This window comes from Trichosurus vulpecula, chromosome 2 (genome assembly GCF_011100635.1).
Source record: "Trichosurus vulpecula isolate mTriVul1 chromosome 2, mTriVul1.pri, whole genome shotgun sequence".
Lineage (NCBI taxonomy): Eukaryota > Metazoa > Chordata > Mammalia > Diprotodontia > Phalangeridae > Trichosurus > Trichosurus vulpecula.
In genome coordinates this window covers 5213018-5235355 of record NC_050574.1, presented here as the reverse complement: position 1 = coordinate 5235355, position 22338 = coordinate 5213018, and the positions used below count along the sequence as shown (strand labels likewise).

The following is a 22338-nucleotide window of genomic DNA, read 5'->3' as shown; positions in this document are numbered from 1 at the left end:
CCCTACAAATCCTACAGATCTTGTACCCTCGTATCCAAGTAAGTCACACCTTCAGGGAGACTAGGAAATTGGCCAAGCCCCAGCTCAGATTAAAGAAACACACAGACAGGATTCAGGATTACATATTAATCTGACTATATATTGGAAAAATGGATCAAATACTGTAATAGTCGCTTATCCAGCAGAAAATGATTATGAAACTGTATCCTTGACTCATGTATTCTACCATGAATGAGGCTATGATAGTCTCTTTGTTTCTTTTTGGATTTTTGTCTATTAAATTTGTTAGATTTGTTTCCTGCAGGCGTAGTACCATCCATCTGCAGGTGCCTGATTGCTTAAGCCAGATGTCACCTCTGGACCTGTCCACAACTATGATGTGTCATCCCTGGACCTGGTATTGACCAGGCTTCTGATTCCAGCTAAAGAACTGACCTCTAGAATGGGACTCTTGACCTCTTGGGGAAGGGACAGCTCTATGTCTAATTTCAGCAGGAAGAAGCTATGATGAGACCTTTGCCCTTTATCCCAAGATTTTGAGCCCCATTCAAGGGGAAAATGGTGACATTGTTTTATATGCTTACCTTGTGTCATCCCAATATTGTTGTGAAAAGTTCTGTTGACACCAGTTATCCCAAAACTCCCATTGCACTATGTAATGAATAAGAAAGATATTGGGTCCAAATGTAATAGCAATTTAGATTTGAAGATCTTTCCTACCCATTAATAGGCCATGTGACCTGTTTACATCACAGGAAGTTTAAGTCACATGTGGCGGGTGTAGCTTGCTGAGAGGAAAAGGAAATTGTGTCACAGGAAATGCTGAGAGAGCAGTTATGACAGAGCTAAGGGAAAGAGAGCAGAGGTGTGACAGCTGTGCTGTAAGTTTGCTTGTTGGTGGCAAGGCCCCAGCAGGAGGTGGAAGGTTGTGGCATGGAGTGGTTCTCTGCTGTGATGTTATGGACTTATTGGTTTCAGGATCTGGTTATTTTGTGTCTGAATAAATGGTTTACTTCTTCTACCTTCTATGTGGAGAGTCTCATATATTTTGCGATACAGAACCATATAGGCATTTTGACAATTATCATCTATATTGTGATTACTGCCTTGCTGATACGCCCAGCCCCAAGTACTCTGTTCCAGTGATACAGGCCTCCTAACTGCTCCTCACCCAAGACCCTCCATCTCCTGATTCTGGGCATTTTCAATGGCTGTGCCCCATTCCTTCTCACCTCCCGCTTCCTTCCCAGCTTCCTTCAAGTCTCAATGAAAATCTCCCTTTCTACCAGAAATCTTTCCTGGTCCCCTTTAATGCCTTCCCTCTCCAGGCTATGTCTGATTTCTCCCACATATACCTTGTTTATACATAACTGTTTGCATGTCTCCCTCATTACATTGCCTTTTTGTATCCCCAGTGCTTAGCACGACACATAGAAGCTTAATACATGTTTGCCTGACTACCGATTGGCATAAATAGGTACATTAAAGATACATATAAAGAGGGGGAAGCTAGGTGGCACTGTACCAGACAAAGCACCAGCCCTGGAGTCAGGAGGACCTGAATTCAAATGTGACCTCAGACACTTCCTAGCTGTGTGATGCTGGGCAAGTCACTTAATCCCAATTGCCTCCAAATTTAAAAAAAAGAGATACATAAAAAGTAGGTGTAAGGTAAACTTGGAGGGGAAGGCACTAGTAGCTGGGCATGGGCTACCTGCAGAAGGGAACACCTGAGCTGAGTCTTGAGGAAAGCTTGGAATTCTAAGCAACAGATTCCTCGGGAGCATGCTTGGATGTGTTCTGAATTACTTATCTAGTTCCTCTTTGTATACAAGTAGTCTATAGTGTACTCCACAGACAAAATGGCTTCTTTTCTTCCCTTAATCAAGCATCACCCAAGTCTATCTTAATAAGTAACGTGACCTCATCCTCTCTTTACCCACCCCATTTCTCTTGACTGAGAGATCCCCATCCACAGTGTGATAGCCCACCACATCTCAGGAATACTTCTGAGGTCAAATTTGCCTCCTTGAGTTAGGAGCACTAATCCGTCTTGTTTGCTTTTGTAAAGTAGAGTGAACAAAAGGAAACAAAGTGAGAATGATGTCCCCCAGACTATGAGTAACAGCAATCAAATCATCACTGAAAAAATACACAGAAAAGTTGCAAAAGTCACAGAGAAACAAACAGGACCATTTTGTTACCATTATATAAAAATTACTGTAAATATTTTTATTCATCAAAATGTAAATAATGGAAATCATTTTAAGAATAGTTATTCTTTATTGTTGTCTGTATTTTTAGATGGTTAACTCTATACATTATTTGCAAAAGTTTTCTCTCAATTATAAACTCTCCTATATTCAGTAAGTTTTCTTTTCTAAGCAATAGCTTCTCCAGTCACAATATTCAAAGGGCTTCACTGGAACATGAGTTCTCTGGTGTCTAATGAGGTGTCCCTTCTGACTGAAGACTTCCCCACATGTATGACACTGAAAACGCTTCACCCCAGTGTGAGTTCTCTGATGTCTAATAAGGTTTCCCTTCTGACTGAAGGCTTTCCCACACTCAGTACATTCAAAGGGTTTCACTCCAGTATGGGTTCTCTGATGGCTAATCAGAAGTCCCTTCTGACTAAAGGCTTTCCCACATTCACTACATTCAAATGGTTGCATTCCAGTATGAATTCGCTGATGACTAATAAGATGTCCTTTCCAACCAAAGGCTTTCCCACATTCGTTACATTCAAAGGGTTTCATTCCAATATGAGTCATCTGATGGCTAACAAGGGTTCCTCTCCGACTGAAGGCTTTCCCACATTCATTACACTCAAAGGGTTTCACTCCAGAATGAATTCTCTGATGACTAATAAGGGTGCCCTTCTCACTGAAGGCTTTCCCACATTCATTACATTCAAAGGGTTTCACTCCTGTATGAATTCTCTGGTGTCTAATAAGGGTGCCCCTTTCACTGAAGGCTTTTCCACATTCCTGACATTCAAATGGTTTCACACCAGTATGAGTCCTTTGATGGCTCATCAGGTTTCCCTTCTGACAGAAGGCTTTCCCACATTCATTACACTCAAAGGGTTTCACTCCTGTATGAGTCCTCTGATGGTTAACAAGGAGCCCCTTCTGACTGAAGGCTTTCCCACATTCTTGACACTCAAAGGGCTTTACTCCAGTATGATTACTCTGATGGCTAAGTAGGGTTCCCCTCCGACTGAAAGTTTTCCCACATTCATTACATTCAAATGGTTTCTCTCCAGTATGAGTCCTCTGATGTTCCATAAAATTTCGCCACCAAGTGAAGGCTTTTCCACATGAATTACATTCATAGGGTTTGGCTCCAGTATGAATTCTCTGATGTTCATTAAGTGTTGACCTTTTAACAAAGGTTTTCCCACATTCCTTACAGTCATACACCTTCTCTCCATCATGTATTCTTCGACATTTACCGAAGTCTGAGTGGAAACCAGAAACTAGCTAAATGAGGTAAAGTTAATTAAATAATACTGTGCCACTAAAAAGAGAAAAATGAAGCATTCCATTAATTATAGGAAAATTTAAATGAAGTTATGCAGAGTGAAGAAAATAGATCAAAAAGAACACTATACATGCTAACTACAACTATGTAGCAAGATGCAACATCAACCACTACCAATGGCACCAATGAAAATTATATAGACAGAAAAGATAAGGAAGATAAAAACAGTGAAAAAGATATAGGCATTATGTCTGGAGTGGGGCTAGCAATCAGTAAATCATGGAAGTTCACAGACATGTATAATCATTTCTAATCTCTCTCTTTTTTAAGTTTTGTATGCTTAGTTTTCCCATTTTCTTTACCATATGCCACTGTATACATTTGAAAACCCATAGTTGTTGAAATAAAATTTGATCTAAAAGCAAAACACATATTGTTCAAAAGACTCTTTCCTTCTTTTTCTGTCCAGTTATTTGCCTTTCACCCTCTGCCCTCTCAACTGAACCCTCCCTCATGACAAAGAAAAACATTTAAACAAACAAACAAACAAAAAAACCTAACATAGTAATCTCTAGTCCCTCATCTCTGTAGGGAGGGGTGTGATTTGACATCTCTTATATAGTACAATGATTGCTCAATCCCAGCAAGCAGTGTTGGACAACTCTGACGTGGTACCATTTATAAGAGGGTCATACTGTGTGGCTGGCTCTGCTTTCTTCCCTTTACACCACTTCACATTAGAGCTTGCCACATTTCTCTGAATTTTTCATACTTGCCACTCCTTATAGACAAATAATTTTCCATTGCATCTGTATGTCACATGTTGTTACCTATTTGGCTTTCCGTACTTTGTGACCAGAAAGTGATGCTCTGAGAGAGAGGACTTTTTTCTGCTACTGACCCTGCTGGCACAGAAGCTCCACGGGGGGCTCTGGGTCAAAGGTATCAATGGTTTGGTGAGTTTCCTCGTATAATTCAAAACCAATTTCCAAGAGTTGGATCAGCCATCCACTCATCTGCCTTGCTCGCTCGCGATCGCCGTGAGACAGGCCATTTCCACGAGTGCTGTCATTGACCATTTCTTATTATTGGAGACGCGTAACATTTTTTGCTGAAAGCTGCTCTCGTAGCACTTGTATGCTGGGGGTGCCTTCTGCGCTCACACGTCTCTATGAGCTCTTAGCAAAGCAAGTGGCACAATCAGGAGCTTCATCTCCTTCCTAACTACAATGATTTTTTTTTTCTGAAACAGCTAAATGTATAAAATATAAATTTTGGCTCCACTCTAGCCATCACCCCTATTCCCCCCACATAGTGAACACTAATTTATACACAATCTATCTAGCCAATGGGAGAATATTTGTAAAAGCTCTTTTGGTATAGTGCTTGGCACACAGCAGGTGCTATATAAATGCTTATTCCCCTTCCTTTCTATCTGTCTATCTATCCTGTCTGTCTGTCTATCTATCCTGTCCATCTACCTATCTGTTCATCTATCTATCTATCCTATCTACCTGCCTGTCTGTCTATCTATCTGTCTGTCTGTCTATCTATCCTGTCTATCTTTTACAATCTCCTGTGTACCTTGATTGTTTGAGTTTTCCCCCTTAAAACAATTTAGCACTGGTTAAAAAACAGAAGAGAGGTCAAGGGGAAAGACTAGCTATGGCTGGATTAGAAACAACTGGATAAACCCAAGAACACAAACTACTTGGGGAAGAACTTGTCCAGTAAGAACTGCCAGGCAGAAATTTCATTGAAACCAACATTTATACTCTGTACCACAAAAAGGCCTATGAGGACATGCAAGAAAAAAAAACAAAAACAGAATATGAAAGATTTCACACACCATAACAAGAAAAATTAGGGAAGAAGCAGATTAGCAACCTCTCACAGCTACGGCTAGAGGAAGAAGTCTTAACCAAGTTAGGAACACAGACAATCACAAGAGATAAAACAAGATAGATAATTACTCTTATGGGGAATTGAAAAGTTTTTGCACCAATCAAAATCAATGTAATAGGATAAAAAGAAAAGAGGCCAAATGGGGAAAATTTTCTCACTCTAGTAAGGTCTGGTAACCAAGATGTTTGGGAGATTAAACATGTATGTGTTCATGTGTGTGTATTTTTGCATATGTGCATATATGTTTCTCTCACACCTACAGCAATTCCCCAATGGATAAGTAGTCAAAGAATATGAACAAACAGTCCTAAAATGTAGAAATGAAAACTTTAAAAAACACATCAAAGATTATTCCAAATTACTTGAGAGAAATTATTATTATTATGCAAATCAAAACAACTCTGAGGTTTCATCTCACACCCAGAACATTGGCAAAGATGGCAAAAGGTGGGGTGATACTCACTATTGGAGGGTTGTTATTAACATGATGTTGGTGAGTTAATTCAACCCTTCTGGAAAACAATTTAGAATTATACTAAGAAAGTAACCAAAATGTGGCTTCAGTTTCACTGAGATCTCCCCATTGCTAAGTATCCCCCCAAGAAGGTTAAAAACAAAATAGAGGCAAAGGTTCAACGTATATGAAAATATTCATAGGAACCATTTTTGCAGTTGCAAAGAGCCAGAAACAAAATAATTGCCAAGAATCAGAGAACGGCTCAACAAACTCTAACTGGCTCAAACACAGTGAGGTCCCCAGTTAGGGAGAATAATGAATCTCCTGACAGAGTCACACAGATCTGAATTTAAACTACTAGATGTTATAATTATGGAAAATATGATCAATGGTTCCAGCCCAATGGAAATATGCAGGATAAATTCGAATAATGTGACCACTTCGGGGGGTTCCCTATTCACACTGATCAGGACCTAGCTGTAATGGAACATTATGGTACTTGAAGAAAAATGTACATGAAGAAGATGCTGAGTGAAGTAAGCCTAACTAGGAAAACAACATCCACAATGCCTCCCCCATCCTCTCTGAAAAGGCTGGGGCGGGGGAGGGCGGGCTTAGGGCAGGAACACAGGCCAGATTTGATGGATGTAGGTTTACTTTTGAAAGGTGGTTTTTTTTTCTTTCTTTTTTGTTCTTTTTTCTAAGTGACAGCTTTCCCCACAGAGAAGCAGGGAGAAAGACATTAGAAGATAAAATTATGTAAAAACAAAACATAGCTATACAAATTTAGAAAAAAGAGAATTCTTCCCCTCACCTACCTGTTGACAACCTACATGACCTATTTCTTCAATGACTGAGAAACTCTCATCAGGTCATACCCTCCCCATCAGTGACACTATCATTACTGAAGCCCCATTCCCCATTCTCTCACTACCCCATCCCCTTCCTCCCATCCCTTTAACCCGACTCCCACAACCCTCCACTGTAAAGCTACCCCTTTTGCTGTGCTCTCTGGAATGCCTGTTCCATAGGCAACAAATATGCTTTCACAATTTTTTCTCCTCCCCAACTCCTGCCCTTCCACTAGGGGACTTCAACACACATACTGACTCTCTTCAAACACCCAAACTTCTCAATTCCCCAACCTACTCACTCCCCACAAGCTACTCTGCCACCCCACCTGAGCCACACACAAAGATGGTCACACCCTGGATCTTGCCTCACCCACAAACGTACCACTTCCACGTTCAAGAATTCTGAAATCCCCTTATCTAACCATAATCTATTGGGTTTTCACCTCTCCCTCAGCCTCCCCTTACATAACTCTCCTCTTCATCCTCACCACGACCTCCAAGCCCTTGACCCCTCGGTCTGCTCCCAGGCCATCTCTCCCTCACTGGTTCCTCTCTCCTCTTCTCCCCATCTGGACTCCTTGGTGAAACAAGTCAATTGTACACTATCCTCTTCTCTTGAATCCCTGGCCCCTTTATCACAGCCCTGATTATGCCCGGCCAAGCCTCAGCCTGGGATCACTCACTCCCATCATTTGTAGCTCTCACTCTTACACACACGCTGCTGAGCGAAGATGGAGAAAATCAAGCAGCCGTTCTGCCTGAGCCCACTGTAAAGTTATGTTGCACATCCTCAGCTGGGCCCTCGCCGCTGCTAAGCAACACTACCATACCTCCCTAATCCATTCTCTCTTCCGCTCCCCACAGCCAATCTTTCAAACCTTCTCAGGTCACTTCTTCAAACTTTTCAGGGCTCGCCATCTGCCCACTCTCTCATCTGAGAACTCTGTGTTATATTTTTACAGAAAAAATGGAGACCATTTGCTGTGAGCTCCCTCTTCTCCATCTCCTATCATTCAGGTGCCTTCTACTTCTGCTGTTTCTCACATCTACCTCTCCTGCCCAAATCTCTCTGCTGACCTCCAATCTCCTATCTCTAACTGCCTTTCCGATATCTCCAACTGGATGTCCAAGAGACATCTTAAACTCAGTATGTCCAAAGCAGAATTTAATATCTTTGCCCTAAACCCTCCCCTACCTCCTGCCTTCCCTACTACTTCGGAGGGCAACACCATCCAGCCAGTTCCCTCAGGCTCCCAACCTAGGTATCTTCCTGGACTCCTTACTCTCTCTAACCTTCCATGTCCACCATGGTGCCAAGGCTGGTCGATTTCATCTCTGCAGCCTCTCTCCAATAGGTTTCCTTCTCTCCTCTGACTCAACTACTATTCTGATCCTCACCTCACTCCAGGACCATTGCAACAGCTGCTGGTGGGTCTGCGTGCCTCCATTCTCTCCCCATTGCAGACCATCCTCCATTCTGACACCAAAGTGATTTTCCTAAAGTACAGGTCTGATGATGTCACACCCCTACTCAACAAAGGCCAGTGGCTCCCTATCACCGACGAGAGCAAACCCAAAGCGCTCTGCTTGGCATTCAAAGCCCTTCATCACCTGCCCCCCCCCCCTTTCTAGTCTTCTTCCACCCAACTCCCCTGCACGTCCTCTTCGATCCGCTGACATTGGCCTCTGGGCTCTTCCACCTCTTGGCCCTGGCATTTCCTCCGGCTGTCCCCCACCTCTGCCTCTTGGCTTCCCTGGTTTCCTTCCAGCCTCAGCCCAAACCCCGCCTCCTGCAGGAGACTTCTGCTGGTCCACCCAGCCATTTGAGCCCTGCCTTCCCAGGTGACCTTCCATCTGTTCCGTATACATCTTGCAATACCATCAACAACAGTAACAGTAATAGCTAACATTTATCTAGCGGCGCCAGGCACTGTGCTAAGCACTTTATAGTTAGGATCTCACTTGCCCCTCACAACACTTCTGGGGGGTAGCTGCTATTATTATCCGAATTTTACAGGTCAGGAAACTGAGGCAAACAGGTGAGCAGATGGCCCAGGCTCATACAACTAGTAAGTGTCTAAAGCTAATGTTGAGCTCAGTTCTTCCTGACTCCAGGCCTGGCACTCTGGCCACTCTGCACCAGCTGTCCCTGTACCCAATGGGTGGGTCCTCTTTTAAAATGTAAAGTCCTTGAGGGAAGGGGCTGTTTTTGCCTTTTTCAAAATATCCTCAGACCTTGGCACAGTGCCTGGCATGTAGAAAGTACTCAATAAATGCTGGCTGATTGATATAAAAAATAAAACTACAAGACTAAAGAAGGAAAAATTACTTTTAGAGGGCCATTTAAAAAGATATTCACAATCCATAAGGCACTGAAACAAATTTATAAAAGAAGCTGCTGCTCAATAATTGGGTGGTGAAATAACAAAATGAGATTATGGATTCCTCAATAAAAAAGACACAAATTTCCAACACCCACCTGAAACACTGTTAGAACTCTCCAACATGGGTAAAAATTCCAGAGGGAACAACTCTCAGGAGATAGTATCTTACACCCATTAGACTGGCAAGAAGTGTTTAACAAAAATCCCTTATTGGCAAGGCTGTGTAGAAGTAGGCACCTAATTCTCTCACGGTGCAGCAGGGAATGGAGGCCCACGGTACTAGAAAAGAAAATGGCCACCTCCTGCAAGAAGGCTCATACTCCTCAAACCATAGGGTCTCGAGATCCACTGACCAAAGTCCATGTTCCGGATGTTATAGAAAGGAAGAAGAAAAGACCTCAAGACCAAAGTATTCTTTCAAAATACTCTTATTCAAAAGATGCAGAAAATTGGGAGAACCCCTGTGTGAAGCGACTAAAGACAATGACCCGTATTATGTGAAATTCGGAATCTCAGAAATACAAACACATTGGAGACGATTCCCCCAGGGACGGATGAACACACCTTTCTCTCCACAAACCTTCCAGTCTGAATTTCATTCCTTATGGCTATTTTTGCCCATATGTCAGGTACAGTTTCAGACCTTAAAAATGCTTTAATTTGCATTTCCTGAACATCAGTGAGGTTGAACATTATTTCAAGACATTATTCACAATTTAAGTTTCTTGTTCTGGAAATTATCTATTCATTTCCTTCAACCATTTATCCACTGTTGCCTGGGAGTGAACAATGAAAAAGAGGGAGAGATCACTTACAAAGTAGCACAATGGAGAGAATGTTTTTTTGAGGGAAGGCAACGCAGTTGGGGTTAAGTGATGAATGGAATTTTTTACAAGTTTTTCCAAATATCACAGAGACAATATCACATTCTGTAAGAACGACAATAGGGCAGCTAGGTGGTGCAGTGAGTAGAGCACCGGCCCTGGAGTCAAGAGGACCTGAGTTCAAATCCAGCCTCAGACACTTGACACACTTACTAGCTGTGTGACATTGGGCAAGTCACTTAACCCCAATTGCCCTGCCTTCTCCCTTGCAAAAAAAAAAAAAAAAAGAATGGCAATAGGCTGAAGGGAGACAAATAGAGATCAGCAACAGTTTTGCTCAAAAGAAAGATGAAGATCATAAAGCAGCTGGTGCCCAAGGTCCCCCCCAAATGCCTCGGGCCAATCATTCAAATGAGGAATGACCACAATCCTCTCAGCCTGTCTGTCACTCACTCACCTGGGCAGGTACCTCTTGGGACTTTTCCCTTAGGCTCATATAGAGCTGCTCCTCTCTCCAACAGGGAGATCACATGGGGTTTGGACACTGGAAGACCAGCTCCTGGAGAGACAATGGGGAAAGGTTTGGCACAGAGAGCGCTCAGAACTCAGTCATAGTCTCTATATCTTCTGGCAAAAGAAGAGACACTAAGAAGGTGCAGATGATGGAACAAAGGACCTCCTGAGGACATTCTGTGTTCTACTATATTTTCTCCCAGTCCTGGGCAGGTCACACATCCGATCGGGGCTTGGAAAGAAAATTCAGCCATCTCATCCCTGGCCTGCTAAGAGGGGGGTACCTTTTCATATCTTCGGGTATCTGCCCTGTGACTTTACCAAGAAGTTGTGACTGAAAAGGAAAGAATGCAGAGGAGCTGAAGGAAGCCACGACACTCCCATGGACCTGGACCAAGGAGCAGGAACACCCCAAGGATTCTGAACCCTTCCCCAATGGTCAGTTTCCCTGTCCATCGGTCTCTCCTCCTTCTCTTCCTCCCTCCCTCTCCTGTTCTCTGCTCCCCCCCCTTCCTGACCCTTTCCCTCTCTCTCTTTCCCCCATCTCTGTCTATATTTATATACACACAAACATATGCACATGCATACATACATAGACATGTATCTATGTGTACACACATGTATATGTGCATTGAATACACAGACACATATATGTATATCTACATCTGTGTATGCATATGATTCTTGGACATTAAACAAAACCCAGGGCAGCCCTTTAGATCCCAAGAGACAGACAGAAGGGAGAACACAGAGATGCCCCTAGTCACAGGGGCAGCTGTCCTTACCCACAGACACCAGGTTCTCGTAGTTCTCCAGCATCACGTCCCTGTACAGGTCCCTCTGGGCCGGGCTCAGGCGTCTCCATTCCTCCAATGAGAAGTCCACAGCTACATCTCTGAATGTTACTGGATGCTGAGACATCAAACGCATTACCCCACATTAGCACTCTCACGATCAACAGAAAACCCACGGAGTTGGCAGGGTGTGTGGGGAGGGGGCCTCACATTACTGAGAGTTTTTAATATGCCATGCTAACTAGTGATTGACTATTTGGCTTCTGACAGAGAAGGCTACGGGAGAAGGAGCAAGAGAAGAGAGAGGGACATGGAAGGAGCAAGAAAGGAATGGAGAAGAAGGGCGTTTGGAGGCAAGGACCTGAAGAGAAGGATTCCAAGAAGAGGAGGAGGAGGGCATTAGAAAGGTAGTAGAAATATGAAACAAAAAAGATACACATGCTAAGTTAAACAAGTGGTGCAGGAGATTGCTACATACAGCACTTGATGAAACCAGAGGGAGCAGGGGGGTCCTCCACAGCAGCGCTTCTTAAACTTAAACCCCACATGGAGTCGTGACTCACAGTTTAAGAGGCACTGAAGGGATTGAGAGTGGGAAAAGTTTAAGAAGGCCTGCTCTACAGAAGCAGCCCCTTCTTCCTGACCCCACACCACTGCCCCAAGACCTAAGAGTGCCTGTACTGTTGGGACCTGTGCCAGCCTGCATCAAGCACTAAGCGTTCACGCAGTGGAGACTGGCACCAGCCTGCATCAAGTACCAAGGGCATGCACACCGTGGGGACTGGCGCCAGCCTGCATCAAGTACCAAGGGCATGCACACCATGGGGACTGGCACCAGCCTGCATCAAGTACCAAGGGTTCACGCAGTGGAGACTGGTGCCAGCCTGCATCAAGTACCAAGGGCATGCACACCGTGGGGACTGGCGCCAGCCTGCATCAAGTACCAAGGGCATGCACACCATGGGGACTGGCACCAGCCTGCATCAAGTACCAAGGGTTCACGCAGTGGAGACTGGCGCCAGCCTGCATCAAGTACCAAGGGCATGCACACCGTGGGGACTGGCGCCAGCCTGCATCAAGTACCAAGGGTTCACGCAGTGGAGACTGGTGCCAGCCTGCATCAAGTACCAAGGGTTCACGCAGTGGAGACTGGTGCCAGCCTGCATCAAGTACCAAGGGCATGCACACCGTGGGGACTGGCACCAGCCTGCATCAAGTACCAAGGGTTCACGCAGTGGAGACTGGTGCCAGCCTGCATCAAGTACCAAGGGCATGCACACCGTGGGGACTGGCACCAGCCTGCATCAAGTACCAAGGGCATGCACACCATGGGGACTGGCACCAGCCTGCATCAAGTACCAAGGGTTCACGCAGTGGAGACTGGCGCCAGCCTGCATCAAGTACCAAGGGCATGCACACCGTGGGGACTGGCGCCAGCCTGCATCAAGTACCAAGGGTTCACGCAGTGGAGACTGGCGCCAGCCTGCATCAAGGAGGGCAAACTGAGGAATTTGTGAAAAGTCCTGGTGATGGGAAATCTCTAGTAAGATCTGGATAAGCAAATAAACAAGAATTAAAGCCAACACCAATGATTGCAAGCGTACTATGGCGAGACTTCCACAGGTCTGCTCCCTGTCGGCCAACAAGCACTGAGGTTACTCTTTCCAGGCCCGGCACTAAGTGCTTGGGAGGGTGGGGCAGGGGAGGGGAGCAAGAGCAGTCTCTGCCCTCAAGGAGCTTACATTCTAATGGGGAGACAACAAGGAAATAACCGTGTACACACAAGATGCCTACAGACCAATGGAGGGTAGGCTGAGAGGGCGAGGGGCACTAGCAGGGGACAGGATCCGAGCCGAGTCTTAGAGGAAGGTAGGGAGGTGGAGGAGGGGCAAACCAGACATGAGGCTCGGCCGGTGCAAAGGTGTGGCATCAGGTCAGTGTGGCTGCATCACAGAGACATCGAGGAGAGGTGGTTACCGGGCTGTGGACGTCTCTAAATGCCAGTCAGAGGCCTCTGCATTGGAAAGGTCAGTGAAGAGTTTCTGACTGACTGATTTTTCATGTGGAAGAGAGACCAGATTTATTATGTTTGGCCTCAAGGAACAGAATAACAGTAGAGGCGGAAAGTTACAGAGGCCCATGTAAGTTTGATGGCAGCAAAGCCTCCTCATGGAAGCCAAGTGGAGCGGGCTTCCTTGGGGGCTGGCGGGCTCCCCTTCCCCCGAAGTCTTAAAGCAGAGGCCACGACTACCTGTCAAATACGGCAGAGGTGGATTTTTTTTCTGGGTACAGGATGAACCCAAGGTCTTTGTTCTCTAAATTCTACGGAACCAAGTCACCATGTGCCTCATTTTGTATTCAATCCTGCCCCGTTAAGAGAAGTTCACTTTACTGATCAAACTCATACCAATTAATAATCTCCCAAAGGGAGCCCCAAGAAAATCACCCTGCAAGGTACGGCTGACGCAATGAATAGCAGGATTCAACGAGATCTTGCCAGGCCAGAACCCTGGGCTGAATCTAATGATGAAACTGAACTGGGGGAGATGGAAAGACTTCAATGGGGGTAGACAAATCAGTTGTACACACACAGGATGGAGAAGTCACAGATGCCAAGCAGTCTGTATCAGTGGCCATCAAGCTCACTCCAGGTGAGCACGTGCATAGTATGGAGTCTGAAGAGTCGTGCTGGCCTACACTGAGGTGACGAAGGGCTCACCAGACACATCCCCGGTTCTGGCGCCACAAGAGGGAAGGACGCTGAGGGGAGCGAAGCCAGGATGAGAAAATAACAATCTTGCCACTGGAGGAAAGCTTGAAGGAACTAGAGATGTTAGGACCTAGCGCTTATTTGGGGGGGGGGGAACAGAAAAGTTCTTTTCAAGTATTTGACATTTTAACATGGATTAAATGTCTGCCGCTGCTTGTCCTCAGACTGGAGAAGCCAGGGCAATGAGTGGAACGTACAAAGAAGACCGGGTCAGCACAGCCTGAGGAAAGACTAATGGGACCCAAAGGCAAGTGGGGCGGCTCAGAGGCATCCCCCCTCCTCACTCGAGGTTCTCAAGAAAGCCTGGACTGCCTGCCGGCAGAGTGTGCCCCCCTGCTGGGCCGAGGAAGAGACTACTCCCTTACAGCTTCTTCCCGAGATTCTGTGACTCTTCATCAGTCACTGAGGGAGAATAACTGAGGCCGGGGCTGCGCATGGACCTTGGATGAGCCCAGACTACACAAAAGGAGGGAAAGGACCAAGAACTTCTATAAAGAAAATCTAAACTCACCTGAGGCCTGGCTATCAGAAGCCCAGAAGTCATCTTCTCTGTGCTGCTGTCCTGAGAAGGCAAGCTGTAGAGAAGAAAGAAGTCATGAAGGAGGCCAGTTCTGCCTCGTAGGCTCCCATGGGTCCTCAGACCCCAGACTCCCTCCTCCTGAAGCCCCCTTCCATGCCAATCACACAGTCTGGCTCACCTTCCCACAGCTGTCCCCAGACTTTCTCCTCTTGAAGCCCCCCTTCTATGCCGATCACAAAGTCCGGCTCACCTTCCCACAGCTGTCCCCAGACTTTCTCCTCCCGAAGCCCCCCTTCTATGCCAATCACACAGTCGGGCTCACCTCTCCATCACCTTTCTCTACTGCAATCCTTGGGCTGCCAAATGTTTCCAAGGAGAGTTTAAAACAGAACTGTGATTGGGGTACGTGGCATATTCATGCTACTTTCAACAGGATCCTCACAACTAGTGATGACCCTCACCCCTCATCCCTCCTTATCACATTCTCCACTCCACTTGTCCAAAGTTTTTCACCATCTTAAAGCCCAAATGACCACTCCAGCCACACTTGCAAACAAGGCTGACAATGGAAGCTGACTCAATTTCCTTCTTTGCCTTAAGAGCATTCTGTATCATGATTTTCATTCATGTCCACCCTGCTTATCTGAGAAGGAAAGAGTGATCCCTCCTCCTGTCCATCTCCTGTACTTGTGCTAGGATTTCATTTACCCATACCTCTTCCAGGAGCCTAAATCTATCAAAAACCAAGAGAGAGGGTTTAATTTGGGACACTGAAATGTTTGACTAACTCAGATCAAAAATTCATCACTGATGTATCAGTTTCAGCTTAACAGGAAGGTTTTGCAATGAGAGAATGAGTTCTGTGAAGGAAGGACTCTTTTATTTCTGTCTTTAGATGCCCAGAATCTAGTATGGCACCTGACAGAGTAGGTGCATGACATTCTCTTGTTGAATGACTGGTTCATGATTCTAGCAGAACAGACAAAGCATTTGTCTTTGGCTATGTCAACAAGCATTTATTATGTGCCAGGCACTGTGAATGAATGAAGGTATGGAGAAGCCTTTATTAAATATTCACTATGTGCCAAGCACTGTGTCCACAGATGGGGACATAAATACATTCTAATAAGAAGACAACACCTAGAGGAGACTGGTAGAAGGGGAAGGTGCTCTGGTCTGAGAAATCCTGAGGCTGTCGAGCTCGTTAAACAGCAGGGAAATGGCCTGCCACTTTAGGCCTGTCCCTCCAAGAGTTCACATTCTATGGGAAGAAATGACGTGTACACCAAAGAAATACCAGGTAACTTTAGCAGAGAGGTACAAGCAGCAAGGGATGGAGAGAAGGATCCAGAACGGCCTCAGGACAGAGGGGATGGAAACTCTAGTGATACTTAATGTCCAAAACTTATTAGTTGCCATTTCTGTCATTATTTTGAACAAAGGTATAGAAATAGTACTTGTCAAATTAAGATCCTAAAACATCTCCACGAGTGGTGACCTCATCCAACCAGTCTGGAGAGCAATCTGGAAGTGTGCCCAAGGGGCAGTCAAACTGGACATACCCTTGGACCCAGCAATACCACTACCAGGGCTGCATCCCAAAGAGATCATCGAAAAGGGAAAAGGACCCACATGTGCAAAAATATTTATAGCAGTCCTTTCTGTGGTGACAAAGAATGGGATACTAAGGGGATACTCATCGATTAGGGAATGGCTGAATAAGAAATGATGAGCAGGTGGATTTCAGAAGAACCTGGCAAGACCAGGCCCTGGTGCTTCACTGAGCCTCACATGACATGAACTCAAGGCCCTTCATCATCCTGGCTGTCCTTCACTAGACACTCTCCAGGTTCTCAACGCCCTTCATCAACTGTGGCGTCCAAATCTGAACACATGCTTCAGACGAGGTCTGACAAGGGCAGAGGACAAACAGAGGGACAGACCGTCGCTTCCCTGGTCCTGGACGGTCTACCTGTCCTCCTGCCACTCAAGGGCACATTAGCCTTTCTCATTATTGCATCACAGTGCAGACCCCTCCTGAGCTGGGAGTCCATTAAACCCTAGATATTTTTTCAGAACACCTGCAGTCTGTCCATGCCCCCCACAAACTACTTGGGATGTGTTTTCTATACCAAGTATAAATTTACATGGATCCCTGCTAATTTCAGCCCAGTGCTCTGAAGCGGGAGGTTCCTTTTGGATGACAATGGCACCATCATGGAGTCTACCAGTCTCTGGAGGTCACCCACAGTGGCGGCTCATGAGACTAGGGAGGTCTGGATGTGCATAGACTCCCACGTACTGAAGAACTAAAATGGACCAACACACCACAACCAAGAACATCAGATAGCACAGGCTGTTGGGCAAGCAGCAGCTGGTGGTTCTCAGAACTAGACCCACTCCTAGGGTTCTAGTTGAGGAAAACAAGGCAAAAGGAACTTTTTGGATGATTGTCCCAGTTGGAGTCTAGGCCTTAAGTTATTCCAGGGGTATCTGCCAGTCTTCAACGACTTAAGGACAGGATAGTGGCATGAAGTGTTAGATACGTTGGTGCACTCAGATAATCTTAGCCCTCTGGAGAAGATGTCGGGAAAGCATGACAAGAGGCTAATCAAAGTGGCCCAGTGGGCACAAGATGGTGGTCTGAGAGGGACTAATCTGACTGAACCTCTCTCAAGTCTGGGGGTCTCACATACAGTGTTAACAACAGAGAGAGAAAGAGCATTAGAAAAAGAAGAAAGCACTGGCCACGGGGCCATATCCAAAGATGATTTCTTATTGCAGTCTTTTCCAGGATGTTTCTGATACTCCCAAAATCTGTGATGAATTGTTCGATTATCACCAAGACACTCAAGATTAACCTCACGGGGATTTGGTTCCGAAGGTTCAGACACAAGCACATCATTGTATATCGAGGGAACCTAAGGTCCAGACGGCACAAATGACTGACTAGCCCAGATTCACACAGAGAGGACAGGGCAGAATCAGGACTGCATCAAAGTTTTGTGATTTCAGGGCTGGTTTTTCATGTCAACCTAATGCTCCTGAGAGCAAATGGCACTGGATATGGCTATAGAAGGAAGAGAACAACACCAAGAGTGAGGAGCAGAGTTTAGCCAAAGTATAGCTTTATGGCTGAGAAAGGAAGGTCGTGGTGAGACAGGGGAAGGCCTTTAATAGCAGCCAGATTAAGCTGAAAAGTGTGCGCAGGCTCGATTGGGAGGAACAGCGCCCGGGGTCAGGGAGCTCCATGAGAATTTTGTAGCAACAGTCCAGACAAGAGGTCAGAAAGAGAGCCAGAGAGAAAGATGAGATAGGACTAGATATGGCATATCAGGAAAGAAAGAAAACTCTGGCTCACCTCAAACCCAGTTAGTCAGGAACCCAAGAGCTATTCCTTCCTCTCTCTGCTCCACTTGTGGAGACACATGGCATCCTCAGAAAGCAAAGCTAGGAAAGGAAAAGGGACCATGAACATGATCACAGCACTCTCAGATTCAATGAGCTAGACAGCTCCTACCCCACCCCCATCCCCTCCACCTTATCATACTCTAGGTACAATCCCCAACTTTGTTACTGAGAAAGGGTACATGAGCAAAGGAGGGGCCCACACCAGCCATGATCAGAGATGAAGCAATGGACAACAGCCTCCTGAAATTCCACCTTCAGGCCAGTGGACAGAACAGATTCCAGGAGACAGAGGTCAGGGCCAGAAAGTAGCTTCTTCTCATCTGAGAATTGGATCAGCAGGCCACTGATGCTTTCCTCAACGTAACAATTAAATGTTAAATAGCATAAGGCCAAATGATCAATAAAAAGTCTTTGTTTAGGATCTACTACGTGCCAGGCCCTGTGCTGGGCACTAGGGATACAAAGAAAAAAAACAAAAAACCAGTCTCAGCTAATTCCTGGGGCCGGACCACAAAGCTCTCCTTTCAAGTTAATTAAAATCAATTGAAACCTAACCAGTAATAAATGACTGGACTCTTTGGGAACAGTCACTCAGCCTGGCCACACCCACTTTGCCATACATGTCTACTGCCCACCTCTCCATCTCCTTCAAAAGAGGAGCACAAAAGATTCTGTCAAATGCTTGGCTAAAATCTGGAAAATCCACCATTTGCTCCGAATCCAACTCAATGTCACTGTTTTATCATCGACAAATTCCGTTCTCTTCCCTTTTTGTAAAACAGGACACTTGCCCTTCTCCAATCATGTCATACCTACCCCACTTAGAGACTTTCCTCCATTGATCCTGGATATGTGGTTTTCACAGCAGTTTTCATGTTGTCTCTCCAATTAAATACCCTGAGAGTAAAGGCTTTACTTTGACCTTTCTGGGCACCCTGCTTGGCACACAGAAGCCACTTAATAGATGTTTATTGACCAATTCTCCCTGAACCTTTAAGGACCACAGAGAACAGCTTGAAATCTCCTGACCGTTTTTAATGAGATGGGATGTAGTTTATCTGGGCCTAGGGAGCTGAACTCCTGAACAGCAGTCTCACAGTAAGAAAGCTTAAGCCTAGGACACTGGAAGCACGGGGCATTCGAAGAGGCCCATGTGAACCCCACGAAGCAATGAGGTGTCACTGTTAAAACATCATGAATAAAACTGCTGGAGGTTGGGGCAGCTAGGTGGCTCAGTGAGTAGAGCACCGGCCCTGGAGTCAGGAGGACCTGAGTTCAAACCTGGCCCCAGACACTTGACACATGTACTAGCTGTGTGACCTTGGACAAGTCACTTAATGCCAATTGCCCTACCAAAACAAAAAACAAAACAAACAAAAAAAAAACTGCTGTAGGTGGCTCAGAGACACAGATATGCCCAAACCCTGCGCACCTTCCCCCTCTGAGCAGGAAGATCCAGGCACTGGACTCCTGGACAAGAGCCAAGGGGCATCTGAAGCAGGGCCTCCATCTGAGCTCGAGCTTTTGTTGTCTGTGTGCTCCCAGAGAAGCCCAGGACGGAAACAGCAAGGTAGGATCCTCCTGTCTCCCCACAGCCTCCAGTCCCTCCATCCCTCCTGCTCTGGCTTCACTTGCCTCTCCTTGCCCAGCCTCGAACCTGAGAATAACTACTGGGCGCTGTCCACCCCGGGAATGTTCCTCCTCACCCTACCTCGCCCCCACACCTCCTGCCCCTGACTCAGGCTGGGCCGCCCAAAAGGGAAATCAGCCATCCACAGGCGCTTCTTAAGCACCCACTGTGTGCCAGGTGCTGCAGAAATAAAGACAAAAGGACACCCGAGCCTGCCCTGCCGGGGAGACAACAGGAGCACAGACTGTGGGGGGGGGGTGCACCAAGCTCCCCGACTCCCCCGAAATTCCGCCCTTTCTCTGCAGCAGAGGCTCATCTCCAGCTCCCCGGCTCCGCGCACGTCCCCTCTCCGTACTTCAGCCTTAGCCCCCCTTCCTGCCTCTTCTCAGAAGCCCCCCTCACGCCCCATCCTCAGCCTTGGTCAGGGAACCCCAAGGAATCTTCTGCTCCGCCTGCTGGGAGCCGCCCACAATGTCAATGTCCACCTGTTCACCTCCTGCGCATGCTCAGTCTCTGCCACACTCACCCCGCCCACGGAGGCCCAAAATGCCGCTTACAGGTCAACTCCTGCGCATGCTCAGTCTCTGCCACACTCACCCCGCCCACAACAGCCCAATGGCCAGTCTGGCTGCACTACAGTGCAGCTCCTGCGCATGCTCGGTTTCTCCCCGCCCACGACCACCTCATGCCCACTTTGGCGAGGCTCTTCTCGCTCAGCGCTGCTCTCCTAGCTCCCTCCATCTCATCCTTCACCCTAACAGTCCAGTACCTGCCTTCCCTCCCCCGGTAGCCGCTTCACATCACGCTCACCAACACCAAGCCCAGAATGGCTGGCAGGCGCCATGCGCATGCGTTCCACAGGAGGTGGAGGGACAAGGCGGGACATGGAGCTTTCGACCAATCAGCGTCATTAGTTCCCTTTCTCCAATCAGAGGCCCGGCTCACCCAGCTGCCCCTCCCTTTCCCGCAGGAGAGACCACGTGTCCAGCCCATCTTCCCTCCAAATACCCCCAGACTCGTCAACTCCAGGGGTTCTGCCCCTTTGTTGGCTTGGACCCTGCAGCAAGGAGTCTGGGGAAGCCCAGGGACCCCCGTCTCATAATCATCCTATTTGCAGATTCTGCCTTTGTACACGCATCTTTGGGCTTGGACGCAGCAGGCGTGGCAGCCTCGGCCTCCCTGGGCTTTGTGTCCTGAGAATCAGACTTGGCTGCCTTGGGATCGGACTTGATGACCTTGGGCTCAGACTTACTGAACTTGGTGGCAGACTTGATGACCTTGGGGTCACTCGGCTTGGGAGCCTCTGGGTTGCTGGCTGGCAACCTTAGAATCAGGCTTCGTGGTCCTGGGGACTGGACCTTTGGTGGGACCTTAGGGCCTGGATGCTTAGTGGTCATCTTGTGGCCAGCAAGCTGGGGAATGACCTTAGCCTGGCCTTGCAGGCCTTGGTGCTCAGGCCATGATGGCTTTGGTATTGTTGGCCTGCATTTTCTTCAGCCCCTTCTTGGTGTGTTTCTCAGAAACATGGGGTCAGCCTGTTTCAGAGACTCGTATCTCTGTGACCTAGGTTTCCTGATGTCACATCTGTGTCATTTTCATGATTGGTTATGAGGAGTATGCTTCTTAGATTTAGCCATCTTTACACAGCAGCCGTCACTAAAAGCCACTCCACCCCACTGGAAGAGTCCAAATCCAGAGAGAGAAAACAGCTCACCCCTGCACTACAGCAATAGCTGCTGCTGGGTCTTTCTACCTTATGTCTCTCCCTGCCCCTTCCAGTTGTCAAACTGATTTTCCTAAGGTGCAGGTCTATGTCACCTACCTACTCAATAAACCCATGGCTCTCTATTGCATCCAGGATCAAATACAGAATCCTCTGCTTGTCCCTCAAAGCTCTTCATAACCTAACCCTCTCCTCCCTTTCTAGTCTTCTTCTCACACTTCACTCCCCACCACATCTTCAATCCAGTGACAGTGGCCACCTGGCTATTTCTTGCACATAACTCTCCATCTTCCAACTCGGGGTCTTTTCTCTGGCTTGTCCCCCAGGCCTGGAATGTTCTCCCTCCTCATCTTGAATTCCTTGGCTTCCTTCAAATGCCAGTCAAAATTCTACCTTCTGCAAGAACTCCTCTTAATTCTGCCTTCTGTCGACTTTTCCCTATTTTTCCCGTACATAATTTGTTTGTACCTAGTTGTTTGCATGTTGTCTCCCTCATCAGATTGTAAGGTCCTCAAGGGCAGGCACCCTGTCTTTGCCTTTCTTTGTATTAGCACGCCTGGTGCCTAGTAAGCATTTAATAAATATTTATTGACTGACTGATCATATTAATGGCTGTAGAGAGATGAAGGAGGAAGAGGACTGAGAGAAGGCCATTAGATCTGGCAGTTAAGAGGTCATAAGGGCAGTTTTGGCTGAATAATGAGGTTGGAGGCCAGACTACAGAGAGCTAAGAGAGTGAAAGCAAAGGAAGTGAAGGTGCTTCTTGTGGACAATATACCCAATCAATGAACATTTCTCAATCCAGCTGTCTTCTATACTTATATAGGACATGAGGGACAGAAATGTCCAAATGTGGTCAATGGTAAAATCATTTGTTGCAGAAACACCAACGGATCTGTTCCATTTTTATTATTTTTACCGTCTTCTTGCCACCTTCATTTTTAATAAATACTCTTGGGGTGATTCAGTTTAATTAGGTCTCACAGCCAATTTTCAGGAAATTTACTTTTCCTTCTACTACTTCTTCCTGTTTTTATAAGATCAGAGGTGATTCTGTTCATGATCTT

General features: G+C 46.5%; 1 protein-coding gene across 4 annotated transcripts; it reads right to left on the bottom strand.

Annotated features, from left to right (window-relative positions):
* Positions 1-2260: 2260 nt before the first annotated feature.
* On the bottom strand, positions 2261-20407 carry LOC118838500 (zinc finger protein OZF-like). 4 transcript variants are annotated; one of them, XM_036745810.1, is made up of 6 exons: positions 20318-20407; positions 17869-17957; positions 14499-14562; positions 11209-11335; positions 10368-10469; positions 2261-3463 (listed from the first exon to the last, which is right to left on the bottom strand). In XM_036745810.1, exons 3-6 carry the CDS (start codon positions 14529-14531, stop codon positions 2364-2366), a joined length of 1362 nt encoding a protein of 453 aa, XP_036601705.1. In that variant the 5' UTR covers positions 14532-14562; positions 17869-17957; positions 20318-20407; the 3' UTR covers positions 2261-2363. The 4 variants fall into 4 exon arrangements, with proteins under 4 accessions (XP_036601705.1, XP_036601706.1, XP_036601707.1 ...); XM_036745811.1 differs by lacking the exon at positions 20318-20407 and adding an exon at positions 18735-18818; XM_036745812.1 differs by lacking the exons at positions 14499-14562; positions 17869-17957; positions 20318-20407 and having other exon boundaries at positions 11209-11344.
* Between the last annotated feature and the right edge of the window lie 1931 nt (positions 20408-22338).